At 46.0% G+C, this 25,563-nt stretch overlaps 1 protein-coding gene across 2 annotated transcripts in view; it reads right to left on the reverse strand.

The window, feature by feature from the left end:
• The window catches only part of LOC142295551 (uncharacterized), a 98,319-nt gene that overhangs the window by 59,422 nt on the left and 13,334 nt on the right, over positions 1-25,563 (reverse strand). The window contains exon 3 of one of the 2 annotated variants that reach the window (XM_075338660.1): positions 1,389-3,325. The exons of the other annotated variant lie outside the window; for it this stretch is intronic. Coding sequence (XP_075194775.1) covers positions 1,537-3,325 — 1,789 coding nt within the window. The 3' untranslated portion in view covers positions 1,389-1,536. Of the gene's footprint in view, positions 1-1,388; positions 3,326-25,563 lie in introns of those variants that run through there. 2 annotated transcript variants of the gene reach the window in all.

The following is a 25,563-nucleotide window of genomic DNA, read 5'->3' on the forward strand; positions in this document are numbered from 1 at the left end:
ACGTCACCTCCTTGCATCTGATTGGTGGGCAGCAGCCATTGGTATAGCACAGACAGCTCCTCTGCGTGGCACAGCAAATTAATTCAATTGCAGTAAAGTCGTGCCGGCTCCGATCCCCGGCATAGAGCCGCGATCGTCACGGGGTCTGCGGGCCGCAACAAGATGCCTCAGGGGCCACATCCGCCCCGCGGGCTGCGTGTTTGAGACCTTTACTCTAAACTCTAGCTCATATAGAAGTGCATCTCAATAAATTAGAATATCAAAAAGTTAATTTCAGTAATTCAATACAAAAAAGGGAAACGCATATATGATATAGTCATTACACATAGTGTGATCTATAGGCTGTCACTAGTCTCAAAACAGCAGGGATCCGACCATGACATGTCCAGAAGGCAGTCACTGACAATACACAAGGAGGGTAAGCCACACAAGGTCATTGCGAAAGAAGCTGACTGTTCACAGAGTGTTGTATCAAAGCATATTAATGGACAGTTGAGTGGAAGAAAAAAAAAGTGTGGTAGAAAAAGGTGCACAAGCAACCGGGATAACCGCTGCATTCATAGGATTGCTAAGAAAAGGCCATTCAAAAATTTGGGGGAGATTCACAAGGAGTGGACTGCTGCTGGAGTTAGAGCTTCAAGAACCACCACACACAGACATATCCAGGACATAGGCTATAACTGTCGCATTCCTTGTGGCAAGCCACTCATGACCAAAAGCATCTTACCTGGGCCAAAAAGAAAAAAAAAAAACAAACAAAAACACAATCCAAGCTGCTTGAGGTCTAGTGTGAAGTTTCTATAATCAGTGATGGTTTGGGGAGCCATGTCATCTGCTGGTGTTGGTCCACTGTGTTTTATCAAGACCAAAGTCAGCGCAGCCGTCTACCAGGAAATGATAGAGCGCTTCATGCTTCCCTCTGCCGACAAGCTTTTTGGAGATGAACATTTCATTTTCCAGCAGGACTTGTCCCCTGTCCACACTGTTAAATGTACCAATACTGGTGTGAGATGGCAACTGGCTAAATTGCTAATGGCCGGTATGTACCACATAAGTAGTGTGAATCTAGAGTTCCATGCTGGTGCTTGTAGTGCCACATGTTTCTGCTAAGGTATTCTTAAGGCAGGTTCACAGGTGGCTAAAGAGATGGGTGGGTCTGGCCACCTACATACACCCATGTGTCTGACAGGCAACATAGTTTTTTTAACCCTCCGTCACATACAGTATCGGTTCTAACGAGTTCACATACAATGTGACTGTCAGGCGCAGGCTAGAAAAATACCTATAATATCTAATGTTTGCAATTTCAGTGCTCTAAAAGTGATCAGTGACCTTCATAAGGATGTAATAAAAGACTACACATAATCAGGTGCAAAAAAACCCATTTACTTAACATAAAACTAATAACTCTGAAATACAAACATTTCAAAACTCCCGCCAAATAGTCCCCAGTTCGACTGTCAAAAAAACTCTACAAAGAAAATTTATAGAAACAAACTTAATTTTAAGGTACCTTAAGTACTATTAAACACATATTCAATCAGAATTAGATCCTGAAGTTTCCCCAGAAAAATTACACTTGCAGAGCAAAGAGCAAGAATTACACATCATTTTTGCATGTGTCAGGCAGATTGCATTATGACATTTGTGACATTCATAATTAGAAAGCCTTCTGATTCCGCTTTCCGTGGTGCAGGTGCTGCATCTCCTTCTTTTGGGAGGTGGTGCAGGTGGTGAATTTTCACTATCATCTTCTGGGCGGAATCTTTTGAGCTGAACTTGAAGGCGAGAGGGGATACCGATTGTTTTCATACTTCTCCTGCGTAGCTCTCCAAGCACTAGTTCATGGGCCAATTTTTTCAGATACAATCGTCTACGGAGTGGTTCAAGCTTGTTTTCAAGGTAAATGACTTGTGAATTTATACCACCCAAATTCAACATAGCAAAAAATATGACCATTGGCCAGCGTTTGGTGTTTCTGCTGACGTTGAAAGTTGAGCACATCTGATTAACTGTATCAACACCCCCTTTGGTTGCATTATAAAATGTAATTATCTCCGGGGTTTTTTGTGCCTCAGTCCCAGGATCGATGGCATCATCATCATGAAGTGTTGATAGAAGAAGTACAATTTTTTTTGCTTGTGGTACATAGGAAACCAAAACCTTTCCATTATGGAATGCAAACATACTGCTGTACTGTTGTCTCCCTTTCACACTTACAAACTGTGTAGGCAATTCTTTTTTATTTTTTCTTACAGTTCCGACATATGAAAGCTTCTGCATTTTCAGATAATCAATCAGATCACAATTTGAAAACCAATTGTCAGCTGTTATATTGCGACCCGATCCAAATAAGGGCTCAGCCAGTCTTTTTACAACATCACTGGGTTTGTTGCTGACACAGTAAGGACCTTCTGGTTGTTTTCCTGCATAAACTTCCAGGTTGTAAGTGTAGGTCTTACTGGCATCAACAAGGGCATACATTTTTATTCCATATTTGTTAGGCTTTGATGGAATATATTGCCGAAAGGCACATCTACCACGAAAACCAGGGAGCATTTCATCAATAGTGAGATTCTCCCCAGGGCAATAGCTTTTTTTACAGTTTTCAACAAATTTTTGGAATATATCACGAATTGGAGCAAGTCGGTCATGTGTTTTACGTTCGGTTCGGGTAGTTCTGTCGTCAAACCGAAGGCAACGAATTAGAAGCTTGAATCTGTTTATGGACATAACAAGGCCAAATTTTTCAACTCCATCCCCATCTTTACTCCAAAGTTCCTCCAAACTTTGTCTATTTGCCCTATAAACTCCTGCAAGGTATAATAATCCAAAAAAAGCACGCAGTTCTATTTCATCTGTGGCCTTGATGGTTCTGTTGCAGATGAACTTGTCCTTTATAATGTCTATATATTGGTTGGTATATGTGACAATAGAGTCCAGAATGTCATCTGTGAATAAACTATTCCAGCATTCAACTGCAGTTTTTGCATTACTTGCAGTTCCTATAACTGCAGGAAGGTGAGTAATAATGTTTTGAGGTTCCCTACGTTTTTTCTGGAGTGGCTTCTTGTTCCATTGGGTTTTTTTATCTTTTCCCATATAATAAGATTCTACATCTTCATCCTCATCACTGTCACCATCTTGCTCTGTTTCAGAATCCACTTCACATACTTCCACCTCATCATGAGAATCAATCTCACTTTCCTCTCCTAAATCCTCATTCAGTGTGGGGTCTGCATCATCTAACAGCATGTTTGTTACTTCCTCAACATCAAGGTTTTTTGATAAATTGTACATTTTCCTCTCCATTTCAGCAGATAATCTGAAGCAAGAGAAGGAATATGTTAGGGAACTACTGTATATGCCTGAGCAGCACACTTTCTTTTTTAATCTGCCTTATTTCTATGAAATATCCTCACACTTTGTGCTATACATTCATAAAACAAGCTAAATAAACAATTGTGATGAATAAAAACTTAAAATACCAACCTAAAGGTGGTGTCACACACAGCGACAACGACGTCGCTGCTACGTCACCATTTTCTGTGACGTAGCAGCAACGTCCCATCGCTGTCGCTGTGTGTGACATCCAGCAACGAGCTGGCCCCTGCTGTGAGGTCGCCGCTCGTTGCTGAATGTCCAGCTTCATTTTTTGGTCGTCGCTCTCCTGCTGTGACGCACACATCGCTGTGTGTGACAGCGAGAGAGCGACGAAATGAAGCGAGCAGGGAGCAGGAGGCGGCGTCTGGCAGCTGCGGTAAGCTGTAACCACGGTAAACATCGGGTAACCAAGGGAAGCCCTTTCCCTGGTTACCCGATATTTACCTTCGTTACTAGCGTCCGCCGCTCTTGCTGCCAGTGCCGGCTCCCTGCTCTCTGCACATGTAGCTGCAGTACGCATCGGGTAATTAACCCGATGTGTACTGTAGCTAGGAGTGCAGGGAGCCAGCGCTAAGCAGTGTGCGCGGCTCCCTGCTCTCTGCACATGTAGCTGCAGTACACATCGAGTAATTAACCCGATGTGTACTGTAGCTAGGAGTGCAGGGAGCCAGCGCTAAGCAGTGTGCGCGGCTCCCTGCTCTCTGCACATGTAGCACAGCGACGCGTGTCGTTATGATGCTGCTGTGTCTGCTGTGTTTGACAGCTAAGCAGCGATCATAACAGTGACTTACAAGGTCGCTGTTGCGTCACAGAAAATGGTGACATAACAGCGAAGTCGTTGTCGCTATGTGTGAACGCAGCTTTACTGAGTGTGACGTGTTCACATACAATGAGCCTGAGAGATTAGCACAGTTATATCTGTCCTCCTGAAGCTCTGCAATCCAACTGTGGTATGAGGTTTCACAGAGCTGCTAGAGACAGGAGACTACCTGGAGGGAGGGGATTTCCTCACAATCTGGTGACGAATGAGAAATGAAAGTAAAAGAGATGTGCCTGTCAGGCCTATTGTATGTGACGGAGGGTTAATAGAGTCTGGTTGGCACATGGCAGACGGTGTGGGGTCTGTGAGCAGTGTGTGGTGCAACACTACAGGAGAAGCAGAGAGGTTGAGTTAGGAGCCTCTGGATGGATCACGGCTGAGGGAAGTCAGACGGAGTCTGTGTGGAGTCTGCAGAAGCTGTGTGTGGGAGGCCTCTGAGAGACTGCAGCCAGCAGGGATAATGCTGGGCTGTTGACGGAGCCCCTGGGAGAGATCTTGTGTGAGGCTATGTGCGCACGTTGCGTTCTATTACGCAGCGTAAAATAGTCACTGCATGTGCGTCTCAGAACGCAGCCGAAAAGCTGCATTCTGAGACGCATTCGGCAGAATGCAACGTGCGCACATTCCTGCAGAATTCACGTGTTCTGGATGCTTGCCCTGCCATAGACAGAGTGGGAAAAGCATCCAGAGCGCAGATTTTTGACAGTGCGGTCCCACTCGGCTCTGCTGCATCCCCATAGACTTGCAGCAGAGCCGACTGGGACCGGAATGTCAAAAAGAGCATATGGCTGGCTGCGGGAGACAGCCGCGCGATCAGAATGAACTCGGGTGAACTTCACCCGACTTCATTGTGATCGCGGCTCTGTCCGTGTGCCACGGCTTGATTTGCGGTCACAGGTGAAGGACTCACCTGTGACCGCAAATCTGAGTGACTGCAGTGAGCCACGCGATCACCGGTGCAGTCACTCAGATTATCCGCGGCCAGCTCGAGTCCTCCACCCGAGACCTGAGGCCGCGGGTAACCTGAGAGACGTCCCTGCACACATCCCGACATTACCTCCGACATCCACGCACACATCCCGACATCCCCGCACACATCCCGACATTACCTCCGACATCCCCGCACACATCCAGACATTACCGCCGACATCCCCGCACACATCCCGACATTACCTCCTACATCCCCGCACACATCCCGACATTACCGCCTACATCCCCGCCGACATTCCCGCACACAACCCGACATTACCGCCTACATCCCCGCACACATCCCGACATTACCGCCTACATCCCCGCACACATCCCGACATTACCGCCGACATCCCCGCACACATCCCGACATTACCGCCGACATGCCCGCACACATCCCGACATTACCGCCGACATGCCCGCACACATCCCGACATTACCGCCGACATGCCCGCACACATCACCGCACACATCACGACACTACCGCCTACATCCCCGCACACATCCCGACATTACCGCCTACATCCCCGCACACATCCTGACATTACCGCTGACATCCCCGCACACATCCCGAGATTACCGCCTACATCCCCGCACACAACCCGACACTACAGCCCTCATCATCACTGCACACACACACCGGCATTACCTCAGTAACGTCCCCGCTGACAGCGCGACTCACTTCAGTTTCTGCATGGAGCGGACAGGAGCGGTGGTGTTGTACTGCGGCTCCGGTCAGCTTCATGTAGCAGAGCTGGATGTGTCGCGGGACCTCGTGGATTACGCTGGACCTGGAGGTATGTTTGGGGATTTTAATAAAGTGGTGAAAGAGGGTGGTTTTTGTCTTTTATTTCAAATAAAGGATTTTTCGGGTGTGTTTATTTACTTTCACCAGGTTAATCATTGGGGGTGTCTCATAGACGCCTGCAACGATTAACTAAAACTTAGTGGCAGCTATGGGCTTCTGCCATTAACTCCTTATTACCCAGATTGCCACCGCACCAGGGCAGTTCTGGATGAGCCGGGTACAGTCCCGGGACTGTCGCATATAATCCATGCGGCAATTCCGGGCGGCTGCTGGCTGATATTTTTAGGCTGGGGGGGGCGCCCCATAACGTGGGGCTCCCCATCCTAAGAATACCAGCCTTCAGCCATGTGGCTTTACCCTGGCTGGTATCAGAATTGGGGGAAGCGCACCGTTTTTTTTAAATTATTTATTTATTTTACTGCACTACATAGACCCGCCCACCGGTGGCTGTGATTGGTTGCAGTGAGACATTTGTCACTCAGCATGGGGGCGTGTCTGACTGCAACCAATCATAGGCGCCGGTGGGCGGGGGAAGCAGGGAATACGAGATGGAATAATGGGCGGCGGCATTTTCAAAAGCAGGAGAAGCCGCTGGAGCAGTGACAGCCGTGCAGTTGATCAGTGAGTATAAGAGAGGGGGGAGAGGGATAGACAGAGACAGAGAGAGAGAGAGAGAGAGAGAGAGAGAGAGACCGACCGGGAGACACAGAGACCGACAGACAGAGAGAGACCGACATTACAACCAATACGCACAAAAGAAGTGACACGTCACTTTTTAGAACGCTCGCTTCGTGCAGCAGCCGAAGCGCCGCGCTCTAATACGCCAAGTACGCACGGCTCCTGCATAATCTTCATAGATTATGCTGGGGACGCAGGACGCATGCAGTTACGCTGCGGTGCAGATCGCAGCATAACTGCATGTAAATACGCAACATGCGCACATAGCCTGAGACTGACAGGAGTCAGTGTGAGGCAGAATCCATGCTTACATGAAGAAATTTCATGGAGAGGTGCGTGGATTCACATTAGTGAATGTGTGGAGAGACTGCTAAATCTTCTGGAGAGGAATGGACTGAGAATCTGTGGATTAACCGCTTCAGTACCGCCGATGGTAGATAAACATCGGATCTGCACAAAGCCCAGCAAATGCGGACGTTTATCAACGGTTTGCATTAAAGAGGGGATTGCGACCCCCTGCATGCTGCCATCACCGGGTTTCCGGCAGAGAACGGTAGTTCTGCCCTGAGACATCACCAGGATCTGATTGGATCAGGTCGTGGTGATGTTAACCCTTTGAGACAGTCTATCTGCTGTGATCAATAGAGATCACGGCACATAGACGTTTCAGAGGTACAGAGAGCTGCTTCTCTTAACCTCTCCCGGGTCTCCTGTGTCACGATCACGGAGGACCTCGAGTTGTCATGGCAACTGGAGGTCACATGACTCCGGGTCTGCCATCTATGGAGGCCTGTGAGATCCAGCCTGCAGCAGGATCTGACAGGCAATCTGCACCCTGACACTGCCAGTATAATGCATTGCTGTGCTGCTGCTGTATGGGAATGCATTATACCAGCGATCAGACTAGGAAAAGTTTAAGTCCCATATAGGGAACAGGTAAAAAAAAAAAAAAAAAAATTGCAAATTTGTAAAAAAAGAAATATAAATATATTATACCCAAAAATTCATTTATAAAAAAAAAAAAAAAAAAAAAAAATAAAATTGAACCTATTTGGCATCAGCACGTCCGGCCGCCCGACCTGATCTATAAAACTGTCACACCATTTAACGCCTTCAGTGAACAGTTTTTTAAAAAAAAAAAAAAGGCATCAAAAAATGATTTTTATCATACTGTAGAAAAAAAAAGGAGTAAAAAGCAATCAAAAAGTTGAACATAAACAAAAATGGCATTACTGAAAACTACATCTTGTACCACAAAAAACAAGCCGTCACACAGCTCCATCAGAGGAAAAATAAAAAAGTTATAGCTCTGAAAATTCAGCAATGCAAAAAAATTCTATTTTCTAAAAAATCTTAATTACTTACCGGTAATGGGATTTTCAGAAGCCCATGACAGCACCACCTGAGAGATAGGTTCCGCCCACATCAGGACAGGAAACCCACTGATAAAAAGGCGGTACCTCTCCTCCCCACCAGTAGGTTTACAGAGCCAGAGAGGACCAACAAAACACAAACAAAAATGTTAATCACACCACCACCAAAAGGAATACACCATTAACTCTAACACTCCCCGAAGGGTGCCCATAACCAGTGAATAGGGGGGGGGGGAACTAAGGGTGCTGTCATGGGCTTCTGAAAATCCCATTACCGGTAAGTAATTAAGATTTTTCCCTTTCGTCCATGACAGCACCACCTGAGAGATTCTAGAGACCAATCACCTTAGGGAGGGACCACCGCCTGTAATACCCATCTACCAACAAGGGTCGGCCGAGGAGGACAAGTCAAGTCTATAGTGACAGAAAAAAGGTAGAGGAAGAGGACCAAGTGGCGGCCCTGCATATATGATCAATAGACACCTCTGCCCGCTCAGCCCAAGTAGTAGAAAGTGACCCAGTGGAAAGGCCCTAATCTGCAGGGGAACTGGCACCCCCTTAGCTAAGTAGGTCAGCGACATAGCATCCCGGGCCCACCTAGCCAAGGTGCTTGTAGATACGTTCTAGGGAAAGTCCGGGGGCTGTAAAATAACAAAAACAGGGCCTGAGATTCTCGCAATTCCCTGGTCCTATCCAAGTAGGTTATAAGGGCAAGTCTTACATCCAAGCTATGGAGCCTGTCTACTTTGTCATTGGAAGGAGGGTCACAATGAAAGGCAGTATAAGTTTCTGGGACCTGTGAAGGGCTTGACCACTTTAGGCTATGAGGGATCTGTACGCAATACCACCTTAAAGCGACCAAAATTTGGGTATATGGATGGACAATGGAGAGCGCCTGTAGGTCACCCACTCATCTAGCGGATGTCAACCATTGAGTAGTACCACCTTCAGGGTCTTGGAGGGAACATCTAAAAGGGGCTCAATGGGGTGTCTATAAGGGCATCAAGGACAAGATTTAATCCCAGTTAGGCATGCGAGGAGAAGGGACAGGAGTCGCTCTAGCACAGGATTTAATTAACCTGCTAATCCATCTATTCTCTGAGGTTATGTTTATAGAGGGCTCCTAGGGCCAAAACTTGTACCTTCAAAAAGGTGCTAGTGGATAAGTTCAATCCAACCCTTACTGAAGGATTTCCAGGATGGCCGGGAAGAGAGGGGGACCCCCGATCTGTGCCCAGGAAACTTGCTGGATTTTTCACCAGACCCTTCCCTAAATACCAGTGGCGACCGGCTTCCTACTTTTGAAGGAGCGTTTTACTAAATTCTCAGGAGAATCCCTGCGCTAGGAGCAGCCGCCTTTCAAATGCCACGCTGTCAAGTGGAGGGTAGGAGCCTTGGGTTGGCACATTGGTCCCTGGACTAGTAGGTCTGTCCTGTCCGGCAGTATCCAAGGGTCTGATATTGCCAGTCTTTGGAGCCAACAGAACCAGGCTCTTTTTGGCCAGAAGTGAACTATGAGGATAATGAGGGCCTCTTCTTCCCGAACCTTCCTGAGCACCGCCGGAAGAAGAACCAGGGGTGGAAAGGCATATAGAAGACCCTGTGACCAGGGGATCGGCATTGCATCTATTGTCATGGGATGATCCCTGGCTGATTTTATTGCAGTTAGTTCACTGAGGTTTGAGGACTGAGTCCTCACATGATCGTCCCATAGTCCTTGTAACAGGTGAGTTCTCAAGTAAGCTCCCCAGTCTAAGTGACCTGCATCTGTTGGGATGATATCCGTGATGTTGAGACACCCGGACACCCCTGCGGACAATAGAGTTAAGTCCTGCCACCAGGACAGAGAAAGCAACACCTTTGAATCCAAGCGGAGTCTCATATCCAAGAAGCCTCCTGACTGTTGCTGTCAGACCAGTACCTCCATCTGAAGGGATCTCATATCTATGTGAACCCAAGGAACCGTGGGGATGCAAGATGTGAGGGTCCCCACAAGAGACATAGCTTGTCTGAGGGTCATGACTGGTTTTTCAATCGTCAAGGTGACCAGGGATTGTGACTTCAGTATCTGCTCCTCCAGGAGAAAAGACTTCTGAGCGACGGAATCCAGGATCAGCCCCAAGAAAAACCGACACTGTTGAGGCTTGTGTTCTAGATTTTTCCTGATTTATGATCCACCCTAAGTGCTCTAGGATGGAGATCACTATTCTTTTCTCTCCCTGTCATATAGATGTTACAATAAAATACCCCCGAGGGGGCGACTGCAGTTGTAATGTCAGCTCTTTTGCAATGATCGGTAGAATCCACAGGCTGGAGGAAACAGTCTCAAGGAAGAGGGAGAGCCTCCCCCCACTGGGAGGGTGGAGTCATTGAAGGCCTCGTGGCTTGGTAGAGGATGATGGATCAAACATAATCCTGAGGACCTCTTCCGTCTATCCTTCCAGGAGTTCTGGTCTCTGGGAAGCTCCTTATGGAAAATTGCTTCCTCCGAAACGGACGGCTACGAGGGAATGGAGTTCTTACAGCTGGACTGCAGCAGACACTCACACCTCAAGATGGCGGATCTGGTACCGGTTTCGGAGGCAGTTTATGACTTCCAGATTTGGATTTCTCAGATCCCCTGGAATGTCGACTTGCCGGACTGGAGGGACTAACCCTGCCGGAGGAGCGCTCCCCTTGCTGCCCTGGGAATCTGTATGCTGTTCCAGCACATCCTGCTCTGGAGGAGAGTTGTCTTCAATCCTGAATAGGGGAGAAGTCATACTCACCTACCTGGTTCAAATTTCCCGCCCGAAATCCGTTCACTGGGCGCCGCCATCTTGGAACACCTTGCACATGCACAGGTGATGAACTTCCGGGTGCCGCGTCACTTCCTCTTCACCCCGGCGTTCCGTCAGCAGGGCGCCCGTCTCGCGGGCTCCGTGTGAGGATCACATAGCCTGGGGCGACGCAGAGCCGAGCTCCCGCTCCAGGCCCGCGCCCCACCACCGCAGACAGCCGAAGCCCTGGGGAGGTGCATCCAGGCCCGAATGCCAGCTTTTGGTAAGAAACCAAACTTCCACACCAGGTCAGACCTGGGAGAATCCGTGGGTTGTCCCATCAGGACAGAAAACCAAACTGGTGTGGAGGAGAGGTACCGCCTTTTTATCAGTGGGTTTCCTGTCCTGATGTGGGCGGAACCTCTCAGGTGGTGCTGTCATAGGCGAAAGGGAAAAAAATATTTTTATTGCGTAAAAGCAGCATATATAAATGTGGTATCCGTGTAACCGTACTGACCCGAAGAATAAGCCCGTGTTGATACTTTTACCAAACACTGAAGGAATAAAAAAAAAACACAACAAAATTTGCAAAAAACAAATTCCTGAATTAATGTTTCATGTTAATTCTACCTACCAAAAATAAAAAAATAAAGATCCAAAAATGTTGTGGTCGAAAATGGTACCAATAAAAAAAGTCAACTCATCCCGCAAAAAAACAAGACCACACATGGATGGCTCTCCAAGCTTAACATTGCGTCCGCTATCTATTCCAGACAATTGTGCGCTCTAAAATTTAAATGGCACTAATCCCCTTTTGAGCCCTGCTGTGCGCCCAAATAATTTATTTCCACCACATACGGGGGTATTAACGTACTCTGGAGAAATTGCACAATACATTTTATGGTGCATTTTTTCCCTGATACTCTTGTGAAAAAGAAAGCTACATGGTTAAAGTAACAATTTTGTGGTAAAAAAATTTTTTTTTTAATTTTCATGGTTCAACTTTCTAAACTTCTGTGAAGCCCCTGTGGGTTCAAGGGACTCTCCAAGCTTCTAGATAAATTCATTGAGGGGTATAGTTTGTAAAATGGGGCCACATGTGGGTGAGCTCCACTGTTTAGGCACATTAGGGGGTCTGCAAACGTGACATGGCATCCGCTAATGATTCCAGCCAATTTAGCTTTCAAAAATTCAAATGGCACTTCTTCCTTTTCGAGCCTTGGTCTGCGCCCAAGCAATTGATTTCCACCACATATGAGGTATCAGCGTGCTCAGGAGAAATTGCACAATACATTTTTTGGGGCATTGTTTTCTGATACCCTTGTGAAAATGCAAAATGTGAGGGTAAATTAGCATTTTTGTGGGAAAAAGTAACATTTTCATTTTTTTTTCCTTCTACATTGCTTTGGTTCCTCTGAAGAACGTAAATGGGTAATACACTTCTTGGATGTGGTTTTGAACAGTTTGAGGGGCGCAGTTTTTAGAATGGTGACACTTTTGGGCATTTTTGTCACATAAGCCTCTAAAAGTCACTTCAAATGTGATGTGGTCCCTAAAAATGGTTTGGTAAATTTTGTTGGAAAAATGAGAAATTGCTGATGACATTTGACCCCTTCTAACTTCCTAACAAAAAAAATTGTTTCAGAAATTGCGCTGATGTAAAGTAAAGTAGACATGTGGGAAATGTTATTTACTAAGTAATTTTTGTAGCATAGCTTTCTGGTTTAATGTCATGAAAATTAAAACTTTCAATATTTTCGCCAAATTTCCGATGTTTTTACAAATAAACGCATAAGATCTTAATTAATCTTAATTTTATGCCAGCCTAAAGTACATGTCACGGAAAAACAATGTCAGAATCACTGGGATCAGTTGAAGCATTCCTGAGTTATAACCTTTCAAAATGACACTGGTCAGAAATCCAAAAATTGGTCCGGTCACGAAGGCAAAAACAGGCGAAAGGGTTAATCCTTACCAGGGTCAGTATGATCACTGTGGGTGAGTCCACAGTAAGGATATGTGTCCACGGTAGAATGTACCTGCGGATTTTTCTGCCTCAAAATCCGCAGCTTTCCCCCAGAATCCGCACCTTAGCATAGCTGCGGATTTGACGCGGATTTGGTTGCGGATTTTGATGCGGATTTTGATGCGGATTTTGTCCAATGTGTTTCTGAATAAAGCTTTGACTGTTTTGAAGGCAAAAAAAAGTCTCTTTGTGTCATTTCCTGTCCCAACCCTCCTTTCTTCTCCATTATCCATTTTGTTAGCAGTCTCACAGTGTGCTTATACAGAAAAGCTGCGGCCAACACCACTGGGCTCTTACATTCTAACAGGCTGTATATAATAACCCAGTGGTGGTGGCCGCAGCTTATAGCCAAAAAATGTGGTCCCATGTTCCCTTTCACTGTTATTTAAAAAAAAAAAAAAAAAAAATGTGCTCCGCTGTATTTTCACTGTCCAGCCCGATGCAAGCGAGCAACTGGGGGCTGTGCTTCTCAGCGGGATAAGGCTGAAGCATTCTCTGCCCCTCCCGCTGAGAAAAACAGTCCTCAGCTGCCCCTGAAAATGGCGGCTCCGTTGTGAAGCGCCATTCTCAGGTGCTGTACCGAGGCTCATCCAGCTGCCCTGATTCATTTGGCTGGCTGGGTAATTACGGGGTTAATGCCAGTTTTCTGCAAACTGGCACTGAGCCCGAGGTTCATAATGTCATGCCTGTGTAGACACGGCCATTATGAACCTCCATTTGGTAATAAAGAAAACACAACACCTTTATTAAAAATTTTAATTGAAAGAAAAACACACACACATCCCTGATTGGCATCTTTATTACTCCCAAGCCTCAGAGGTTAATCTAGGACAATATCACAGGAAAGCTCTCTGCCGGCTGCTGGGAGCGGCAGAACTCACTGGCCGGGTCAGCTCAGTTCATAGCTGAGCTCGGGTCAGCTGACTTCACAGCATCAGCTGACCCGGGCACAGAAGTCAGCCGGTCAGCTGACTTAATTCGCGAGCGCGGGCGGGTCAGCTGAGTGCACACCGACAGCTGAATAGTCGGCCGATGTGCACTCATCTGACCCGGGCACGGACGTCAGCCGGTCCCAGCAGACGGAAGAGAGCTTTGCAGCATCTCGTACACTGACGGCTGCTGTCACTGGCTGACGTCAGTGCCCGGGTCAGCCGGGTGCACATCGGAGCTGTCATGGATTATCGTCGGGGGATTCAGGGAGTAATAAAGATGGGAATCAGGGATGTGTGTGTGTGTTTTTCTTTCAAATAAAATTTTTAAAAAAGTGTTTTCTTTTCTTTATTACCAAACGGAGGTTCATAATGGCCGTGTCTACACAGGCATGACATTATGAACCTCGGGCTTAGTGCCAGTTTGCAGAAAACTGGCAGTAACCCCGTTATATTACCCAGCCAGCCAATGCATCAGGGCAGCTGGATGAGCCTCGGTACAGCACCTGTGAATGGCGCTTCACAACGGAGCCGCCATTTTCAGGGGCAGCTGAGGACTGTTTTTCTCAGCGGGAGGGGCAGAGAATGCTTCAGCCTTATCCCGCTGAGAAGCACAGCCCTCAGTTGCTTGCTTGCTTGCATCGGGCTGGACAGTGAAAATACAGCGGAGCACATTTTTTTTTTTTTTTTTTTAAAAAGAATTGTGAAAAAAGACCTGGGATCCTGTTTTGCCAGCTAAAAGCAAGCAGCCTGTAACTAGCTGCTTTTAGCTGGCAATCCAGAGTCCGGACACAACACGACTACACTGCCACTACTCTACACTACAAAATGGTGAAACTTCCTCTTCATGAACTATCCTACATCACTTCCTGCGGATTTGTTTGCGAGATCCGCACCAAATCCGCAGGAAAAAGAGCCTGTGGGAACAGACCTGCGGATTTCTTGCGGATTTTACACCTTGCATTGACTTGCATGGGAAAAATCCGCAACAAAATCCGCAACAATAATTGACATGCTGCAGATTTTTCCGGATCAAAATCCGCGGCAAATCCGTCGCGGAAAAATCCGCAGCATGGGCACAGCATTTCCAAAATGCCATTGAAATGGCTTGGAAGTGCCGCTGCTGCAGATTTTCGGCAAATCCGCGGTAAATCCGCGGTAAATCCGCAGCGTGGGCACAGCCTTAAAGGGAACCAATCATCAGGATTTTTGTATATAAAAAGGTAAAGCCAGGGCTGTACTGGCACTATCAGGTTGAATATCTACATACCATTAGTGGTCAGCTCGGATGTTTAGGCTTTCAAACCCAAGAAAGTGAAGTTTAAAAATTCGTCAGTTTTTTGAGTGACAGTTGCACCGCAGCAGATAATAGCAGGGTGGGTTATGCACATGCATTCCCGCCCCCCTGCCGCCTGTTCCTTCCTCTCTCTCTGGCTCTATGCTAACTTTTCTATTCAGTAAGATAGCATCGGAGTTGGCGCCTGCGCATAACGCTTATCTCCGGCACCATCTTTCTGAATCCCGCGTTACGCCGTTATTATATTCTTGTGGCTGAGAGGGTGGCGCATGCGCCGTCGCATCTTCTGCTCTCTTGTGACCGTGGGAGCACGCGTGATCACAACAGAAGGGGAGAACAGCTGATCGGAGGACACCGTGCCGCCCTAAGGCACCTACCAGCGCCAGGTTGAAGAAGAAAGAAGACAGAAGACCAGGATCAAGGAGGGGTGAGAGGGTGTAATAAAGAAGAAGGAGTCCCTAAGTGTGTGTGTATTTATTTCTAATATAGTATTTTTTCTCTGGGTGTTGTATTTTTTTTAACCCTTTATTGTAGATTCTTAATGGCCGGGTCAAACTTGGCCTGACATTAAGAATCTCTGGCTTAATTCCAGCTGAGAAAACAAAGCTGGTATTAACCCCTTATTACCCCGCGTGCCACTCAGCACCAGGGCTGCTGGAAGAATTGGATACAGCACCAGAAGGTGGCGCTTCTATGAAAGCACCATTTTCTGGGGTGGCTGTGGACTCCAATTCGCAGCGGGGGGGGGGCCCAGAAAGCTTGGGCCACCCTGCGCTGCGGATTCCAGACCCCAGCTGCCTAGTTGTACCTGGCTGGACACAAAAATTGGGCGAAGCCCACGTCATTTTTTGCTTTTTTTTTTTTAATTAAATAATGAAATTCATGAAATAATTAAAAAAGGGCTTTTCTATATTTTTAATTCCGTGGGCTTTGCCCAATTTTTGTATCCAGCCAGGTACAGCAAGGCAGCTGGGGACTGGAATCCCTGCACTTCAACTACATGATATAAGTAGTGAAGCTCTTCCTCTATAGATAAGGGTAAAAACAAACACACAAAGAATGCCTGCAATCATATCAGAACTGCTAAAGATTCTATAGTCAACAGGAAAGTAGGATTAAGTAAGTAAAAGAAAGTTTAAACTTTCAATAAACAGCAAAATGATCCTTTGGAATTAGATGATCTTGTTGAAGCTGCTTCACATCTCTCTCCTATTTATCACTTGCAGATGGCAATAAGAGATAGTCTGCAAGAGGGACATGCTGGAACTCTGACTGGCAAAGTGAGGAAATTGGTTATTGCTGCCAGAACCCCTAAAATTGATTCCATTTTCTCCTTTTTTATGTCTACTGTATATTATTTGTTTGATATAGCATGAAGTAATGCTATACAGCACTTTCTGTTTTATTGTTTTTGTTAGAACTGTTTTATGTATAAACTTTGAAAACCTAATAAAAAAATATTGAATCATAAAATTGATTCCATCTTGAAGCGGCGTGCTGTAAAAAGGGGCAATTGTAAATCAAGGGGCAGCACTTATTTAACGATTGAGAGATTGCTTGAGATGAAACCCTTTCTTGTAGACACGGCCAAGCCTCAGGCAACACTAAATGAAGGTCAATGGCCATAGGTGGCTGAATTTAAGGAATTGCTTCATCACCCATTTACAGTAACTAAAAAATTACAATGAGGATTTAACTCCAGGCATTTTCATAAAAGGAGTGGAAGAACTTGCTTTTTTGCCTGTCCCAAAGAGGAGGTTTATTTGCAGATGGCATTGCAGCTTCAATGAAAGAGAAAGACACTGGTATTAGAAAATAAAATTCTTCTGCCAGCTGTGTATGTGTACCCAAGTCAATGTATATTGCTGGATGATGAACAGCTTAGTAAAGGAAAAGAAGCTCTAACAGTGGTAGCAGTTAGGAGGAGCAGCTACAGGCCAGCCAAGAGCAAGAGGACTTGGATCCTGCCAGTGCTACTGCTGCCATATCTTCATCCAGATTTGTGGTTATCTATGAAGGAGGATCTGATGAAGGTCATACTATTTCTCACAACAAATTCAGATTGCACAAATGTTATTCCGATTTTTGTTGAAAACTTTCCCTTCTACTACTTACTGCATAGTGTATTGCATATTTACAATGTGTTTTGTGTTCTAAACTTGCATCGCAATAAATATATTTTATTTTCTATCTAAATAGCTTGATTATTGCATCATAATAATGATTAAAAGGCTGATGTTACCATTTTACTACAGTAAATTTATCACAAACATGAGTCATGTATGAGGGAATCTGAGTCGTGGTCAGAAACAGTGAAATTGAGGAGTCGGAGGTTTGGCTTATCGACTCCACAGCCCTGTCTACAAGTTTAATCTTCCTACCAACCCAAAAACCTACAAAATTAACAGTAGGGCAATTTTAAAGTGAACCTGTAAGGTGCAATATGCACCTAGAACCATGAGCAGGTTGATCCCTGCCTAACAGTCTCTGTATCTAGTAGCATACAAAAAGAGACCTTTACAAAACGCATTTCTAAAGTTTCTTTATAGTATGCTAATGAGGTTAGCGACTAGTCGCAAGTGCGTTCCCTTGGCTAGTCGGCCCCCTAGCATGTTAGCACGCCCACAGGGGCTTGCTAAAATGCTACTGAATGCTCAGCATCAGAGGCATGGTCGGTCTCACCTCTGCTGCAATAGCTGGATTTCGACTCCGTGCGCACGATCAGAACATCCCCGGACTTCTGGTCATGCACACTACATCAGTTTGAAGCCTCGACGAGTACACCCAGCTTCATAGTGCGCATGACTGGAAGTCTGGGAATTCTGATCATGTTCACTGAGCCGAAATCCATCATCTGGTGTGGTGGCAGCAAAGAGCGGGGAGATCGACCATACCTCTGACACCACACATTCATTAGCATGTTAGCACAGACACAGGTGCAGGGTGCGGGCCGGTACAGACACAGGTGCAGGGTGCGGGCCGGTACAGACACAGGTGCAGGGTGCAGGCCGGTAACGGACACAGGTGCAGGCCGGTACCATGGAACCGACAAAACAGACGAAGCAGAGCAGAACTGGTTGCATGCAGGACTGGTGGTGAAGGCTAGGAGACCAGAGCAGACAGAGGACCAACAGACAGGTAGGATCTGAATCCTATTGCATTGTTCTGGCCCCCCTCATCAGGAAGTATGCACGCACGCCTCTTAAGCTGGAGGACAGGAAACCCTGTGCAGCATGCCAGGGCCTGGGGCCTAGGAAGGAGTTGAGGACCGATACAATGTGGGCATCCGTGGGGAGTACGAGTTGGGGACCGCACTAGACGTAGTCTGCAATGAAGGGACGCAGAGGACCATGTGACACATGGATGGCCACAGGAGGCCAGAGCCGAGGACCACGCAACACAAGGATGGCCGTGCAGGAGTGCAGAGGACCACACAACACATGGGTGGCCATGCAGGTAAGCAGAGGACCATGCAGCATGAGGATGGCCATGTAGGAAAGAGGAGGGAGCAGGGACATCAGGGACATGGCGCTAGGAAGACATGGAGTGCTGGCGCACTAGGCAAGCCGGTGCTACACTTGATACCTCAATCATGATTCAAAGTGGAATTTTTTTCTAAATTTGCTGCTTACAGATCATGTAATCCAGATCCTTTTTAGGGACATCCATCTTATAAAAACATCAGGCAGAAGTATCTGGATATGTAACATGGTTTTAGTATAAGTTATTGTTCTGTACCTTCCTAAACCAAAATAGAGGGTTTTTTTTCTGCTCGTGTTCTATTTCTAGTCAAAATTGATATAGACCTCTCCTAGAGACTTGTGGAAAACTGAAAATCTCATGAATTAGAACTATAAAGTGCATATCAGATAACTGCTGGGTCAATTGAATTCTGTTGATCACAGTTAGGTCCAGCATTTTAACTATTTACCAAAACATTTTCAAGATACAATATATGGTCTTAAAGTGCAGACTGTCAGCTTTAATTTGAGAGTATTACATTCTAATTGGAGTAAGGATTTACAGCTCCTCAATATGTAGCTTCCTCTTTTTGAAGGGACCAAAAGTAATCAGACAATTACCTCAAAAACTCTTTAATGGGCTATTTAAAAGGTCTGGAGCTGATTGTAGGTGAGGCATTTGCAGTGGCGTACCTAGAGTTTGATGGGTACCGATGCAAAGTTTTGACCTGGGTGCCCCCCCAATCGTACACCGACAATCGGGGTATGGGATAATGATGCTGACACTAGGGGCACGGGATACTGTGGCTGACACTTGGCTCTTTCTCTGAGCACCAAGGTTTCCCATTATCTGAAATCGCTTTATCAGTATCCAGGTTTCCTATGTTCTGATATCCATCTTGTCCTCAGCACCTACCTTCACCATGCTCTGCTATAGCACCCAGCTTTCCCATATCAGAGCTTGGGAAAGCTGGGTGCTTAGGGAAAGATGTATAGCAGAGCATGGGAAAGCTGGGTGCTGAGGGAAAGATCCACTTTCCCTCAGCACAAAACATTCCCATCCCATTCTTGTATTGTTGTCCCTCCCTCATGTATAGCTCTCCAAATACTAAAATGGCCCTCACATAGCATAGCATTCCATATAGTATAATGGGCCCCACATAAGCCTTCATATATTAGAACGCACCCCCATAGTCTTTCATGTATTATAATTCACCCCATAGTCCTCCATATATTATACTGCACCCCACAGTTCTCCATATATTATAATGCAGCCCCTATAGTCCTCCATATATTAAAATGCAGCCCCCATAGTTATCCATATATTATAATACAGCCCGAATAGTCATCCATATATTATACAGACCCTATAGTCCTCCATATATTAAAATACAGCCCCTATAGTCCTCCATATATTATAATGCAGCCCCCCTAGGCCACCATATATTATAACGCAGCCCCCTAGTCCTCTATATATTTATATATTTTAATGCAGCCCCCATAGTCCTCCATATATTTTAATGCAGCCCCCATTTTCTTCCATATATTTGAATGCAGCCTCCATAGTCCTCCATATATTTTAATGCAGCCCCCAAAGTGCTCCATATTTTATAATGCACCCCATAGTCATCCATATTTTATAATGCACCCCATAGTCCTTCATATTGTATTATGCAGCTCACATACCATTTAATGCACTCCATAGGCCTCCAGGTATTATAAAGCAGCCCCATAGTCCTTAATGTATTATAATTCAGCCTCATAGTCCTCCATGTTTTAAAATGCAGCCCCATAGTCCTTCATATTGTAGTATGCAGCCTCCATACCGTGTAATGCACTAAATAGGCCTCCCTGTATTATAATGCACACCCTTAGGCCTCCATATATTATAATGCAACCCCATAGTCCTCCATATTATAGTATGCAGCCTCCATACAATTTACTGCACCCCATAGGCTTCCATGTATGAATGCACCCCCAAAGTATGTATAAGGTGTCTTTCGTATTGTATTATGCAGCCCCCATACCATTTAATGCACCCCCATAGGCCTCTGGCCACCGTGTACTCTCTGATTAAAAAAACAAACAAGTCCTCCAGGGGAAGACACAGAGCAAAGGGCCCCTGTGCAAAAATTGCTTATGTCCCCCTCCCGAACCACTCTTACACCTCCCGCCTGCCTCTTGGGGTCTTCCATTTTAACATTTTAAGTTTTACTGTGCTCATCATCTTGCACTGGGAAAATATAAAATCAGAGTTACTCTTTTTCCCCTGGTCCAGTGATGTCTCTCTGCAGCTCTGTCTATGTTTATAGGCTGCAGTAATAAGGTCACAAGTGACCACTTTAGCTAACCACAGGGCTCCACAATTGACGCCATCTACCTTGGCGTGACGGCAGAGCTCTGTGATTGGCTCCACCAGTCACGTTTTAGTCATTACATCACGGCTGCAAACATAGACAAGAGCAGCAGCAAAGAGTAACTGCTTGTCGTGAGGAGAAGTGACTCTGAATTTATTGTTTTTCCATAGCACAAGACTAAGGGGTACTTTGCACGCTGCGACATCGCTAGCCGATTGTAGCAATGCCGAGCACGATAGTCTCCGCCCCAGTCATACGTGCGACATCTTGTGATAGCTGCCGTAGCGAACATTATCGCTACGGCAGCTTCACACGCACTTACCTGCCCTGCGATGTCGCTCCGGCCGGCAACCCGCCTCCTTCCTAAGGGGGCGGGTCGTGCGGCGTCACTGCGACGTCACACGGCCAACAAAAGCGGAGGGGTGGAGATGAGCGGGACGTAAACATCCCGCCCATCTTCTTCCTTCCTCATTGCAGGCGGGACGCAGGTAAGGAGATGTTCCTCGCTTCCGCGGCTTCATACACAGCGATGTGTGCTGCCGCAGGAACGAGGAACATCATCGTACCTGTCGCTGCAGCGAAATTATGGAAATGACCGACACTACACAGATCACCGATTTTCGACGCTTTTGCGATCGTTTATCGGTGCTTCTAGGCTTTACACGTTGCAACGTCGTTACCAGCGCCGGATGTGCATCACTTTCGATTTGACCCCGACGAGATCGCAGTAGCGATGTCGCAACGTGCAAGGTACCCCTAAGGGCATTAAGAAAAATTACAACAGAAAAAGAAATATAATTATAATATATTATAATTATATATATATATATATATATATATATATATATATATATATATATATATATATATATATATATATATATATATATATATATATATATATATATATTATATATATATATATTATATATATATATATACATATACACACAAACACACACACACACACACACGCACTATTTATGCACAGAGGTACATATAGTACACACATACATACACACACACACACACTATACACAGATATACTGTATGCACACATATACACACACAAGCACATATACATACACTATTGATGCACAGAGATACATATACTGTATGCACGCACACATCATATATACATTCACATATACACACAGACAGACACATGCACAATTATATCCAGTACAAGCAACATAGGTATGTATGTAAAAACAGACAGACAGATCCAATAAGTATATATTCACCTCTCTTTTACTTCATAAGTTGCTGTCCTGCTCTTCCTCTCCTGCTGTGGATGTGGAGCTGTGTGGCCTCCATCTTCCTGCTGCCCTCAGCTCGGTCCTCCTCTCCTGCAGAAATCAGTTCCACACACACAACTTTAGGAATCTGCGCCATCCTCTCTTGAGTAGTGAGTGCTGGTATCTTCTCCCCCATGCTCTTAGCCGGGGGAGGGACAAGGTGTCCTGCAGAGCAATGAGCATAGCTGAAAGCTGCAGGGAAGGATAGCATGGGCCGCTAACTAGTTCCGGGGCCCGTCACCAGAGACGTCGAGCGCAGGCACAGGGGAAGAATGAGGAAGGATGAAGCGAGCGCTCCGATCCATCCTTCATCATTGCTGTGTGACGGGCGAGGGGGGCCTGATGCCACTGATGACAACGGGCCCCCCTGACTCATGGGCCCCATAGCGGTATGCCACTGAACAGCGCAGCTACTCTCTCACGGCTACTTCTCTGCAGGCCGGGCCCAGTTGCAATCTCTGTGACTGAAGTCGTAATGCCCCTGGGCATTTGCATTTGAAAGCTGTTGCTGTGCACCCACAAAATGAGGTCAAGAAAGTTCTCAATGGAAAAGAACAGACTATCATTAGGCTTAAGAAAAGAAGAAATCCATCAAAGATAGCAGAAAGGTTAGGAGTGGCCAAATCAACAGTTTGGTACATTCTGAAAAAGAAGAAGGAAGGGAAAAAAAAAAAAAAAAAAAAAAAAGGTCTAGAAGTCCACAGAATACAACAGTAAAGAAAAACCCCTTGAAGGGAACCTGGAACCTGTCATCAGAAATTTAGCTATAAAGCTAAAAGTTCCCCCCTCTGCAGCTCCTGGGCTGCATTCTAGGAAGCTTCCTATAGTTTTTTGGGCACCTTTTATACCAAAATAAACACTTTGTAAACTGGTACCTTTTCGTATGCAAATTTCTAAAATCGTCCATGGGGGCGGGCTGCCTAGGGTCCGTTGCTGTCCTCCTGCAGATTTACGCCGCCCCCGAACACTGAATTTCAAAAGCTCAGGACGCCGCCCCTGGGTGCCCGTGGTCCCGCGCATGCGCTGTTCCACTGTAGCGGTGCCGTGCACTGCGTGCACGTGTGACCGCTAGTGACGCTTTGCGCGGGCACGAGGTTATGGGCGGCGCTGTGAGTGTCATCAGTAAGTGCCGCCCATAACCTCGTGACCGCACTTTCCCCTATGACTCCAGCGTTATGCGCAAGCGCTCGCTGGCCTGATGCCCGGACGTCCCCTCCTTCCCATCTATTTCCTGCTGCTGAGCAGGATGGGAAGGAGGGGACGTCCGGGCATCAGGCCAGCGAGCGCTTGCGCATAATGCTGGAGTCATAGGGGAAAGTGCGGTCACGAGGTTATGGGCGGCACTTACTGATGACACTCACAGCGCCGCCCATAACCTCGTGCCCGCGCAAAGCGTCACTAGCGGTCACACGTGCACGCAGTGCACGGCACCGCTACAGTGGAACAGCGCATGCGCGGGACCACGGGCACCCAGGGGCGGCGTCCTGAGCTTTTGAAATTCAGCGTTCGGGGGCGGCGTAAATCTGCAGGAGGACAGCAACGGACCCCAGGCAGCCCGCCCCCATGGACGATTTTAGAAATTTGCATACGAAAAGGTACCAGTTTACAAAGTGTTTATTTTGGTATAAAAGGAGCCAAAAAAACTATAGGAAGCTTCCTAGAATGCAGCCCAGGAGCTGCAGAGGGGGGAACTTTTAGCTTTATAGCTAAATTTCTGATGACAGGTTCCCTTTAACAATATCCACGCAAGAGAACAACTGTTCCCAGGACGTAGGTGTTTCATTATCTGTGTACCATCTATAAAGAAAAGACTTCATGAGAGAAAATAGAGTGGATTCACCCCAAGGTGCACCCCTTTATTCAGCCTTAAAGAGAACCAGTCAGGTCCCCGATGCCCTCCAACCCAGCAGCATTCATGGCTGTATGCCCAAATTCCTGCCTAACCAGCCCTGTATAACGCTGTTCACTAATATGAATGTTTAAAAAAAAAAAAAAAAAAAAAAAACACTTACATTTAAAACCTTGTTTTCCTATGCTAATTAGGCCGGTGACTAGTCGGCCCTTTTTCCAGGCTATCACTCCCCTGTGAGTGTGATAACATGATTTCCCCGTGCTGGTGTCACTGCTAGATCCTGGAAATCTTGCGCATGCACCCAAGTCATTTTGGCTGCATCAGTGTGCTTCAGAATCAAGGTGGATGCTTCCTTGTTCCTTTAGGTGCACTGCGCATAACCGGAAGTTCAGAAGACGGCTCATGTACACATCCGGATCCAGAATCATGTGCAGCGATTACAGACACACTCCCCGCAATCACAAAGCTGGGTGAGATCGTTCTGTTTCAAATGCACGCATTGACAGACCTTTCCCGCGATCACACAGGCGTATCTGTGCTCACACAATTCTGACTACTTTTGAGGCACAGTGTAAAGCTCTAAAGAAAAGGAGCGCCATGTTGGAGTGCAGATCTACTTGGAATAGTTGGCAGAGCCCCTGACAAGCCAGGAAAGTAGGCCCCCCACAAGTGACCCCATTTTACAAACTACACCCCTCAACGAATTCATCTAGTGGTGTAATGATTATATTGACACCACGGGTGCCACAGAATTTTATACCATTGGGCAGTGAAGAAAAAGTTATATATTTTTTTTTCCCACAAAAATGTTGTCTTTGCACAAACTTTTTAATTTTTATAAAAGGGCTAATAAGAAAAAAAGAAATGGACCACACAGTTTGTTGTGAAATTTTTCCTGAGTACAACAATATCCTACATGTAATTGGTAATTACTTTTGAGGTACAGTGCAAAGCTGAAAAAGGAAAGGAGCGCCATATTGGACTTCAAAATTTGTTGGAATGGTTTACGGGTGCTATGTCATGTTGTCAAAGGCCCTGAGATGCCATAACAGCAGAAATCCAACACAACAAGTGATCCCATTTTAGAAACTGCACCCTTCAATGAATTCATCCAGGGGTACAGTCAGCATATTGACAGAACAGCCATGTCACAAACATTTATACTATTGGGCAGTGAAGAAAAAAATAATTATATTTTTACCACCAAAATGTTCTTTTAACCCCAGATTTCCAATTTGCACAAGAGGAATAGGTATAAAAAAGGCCTCAATGTGGCAACGTGGCGGTACCCAACATGACTGTATAGTATAGTTTAACCGCAATCCGCAACACAGGCCTCGGGAGGGATGGAGCGCCATTTGACTTTGGAATCACAGATTTTCCTAGAGTAGTGTTCATCACCCATATACGGCATATGACAGAGCCATGTGAGGGCTTGTTTTTCGGATGAGTTGGAGTTTTCATTAGAACCATTTTGGGCCACAATATTTTTGATCACTTTCTATTCCTCTTTTTGTGAGGCAGAATCAAAAAGAAACTGCAATTCAGGAAT

The sequence above is a fragment of the Anomaloglossus baeobatrachus genome, chromosome 1 (assembly GCF_048569485.1).
Source record: "Anomaloglossus baeobatrachus isolate aAnoBae1 chromosome 1, aAnoBae1.hap1, whole genome shotgun sequence".
NCBI lineage: Eukaryota > Metazoa > Chordata > Amphibia > Anura > Aromobatidae > Anomaloglossus > Anomaloglossus baeobatrachus.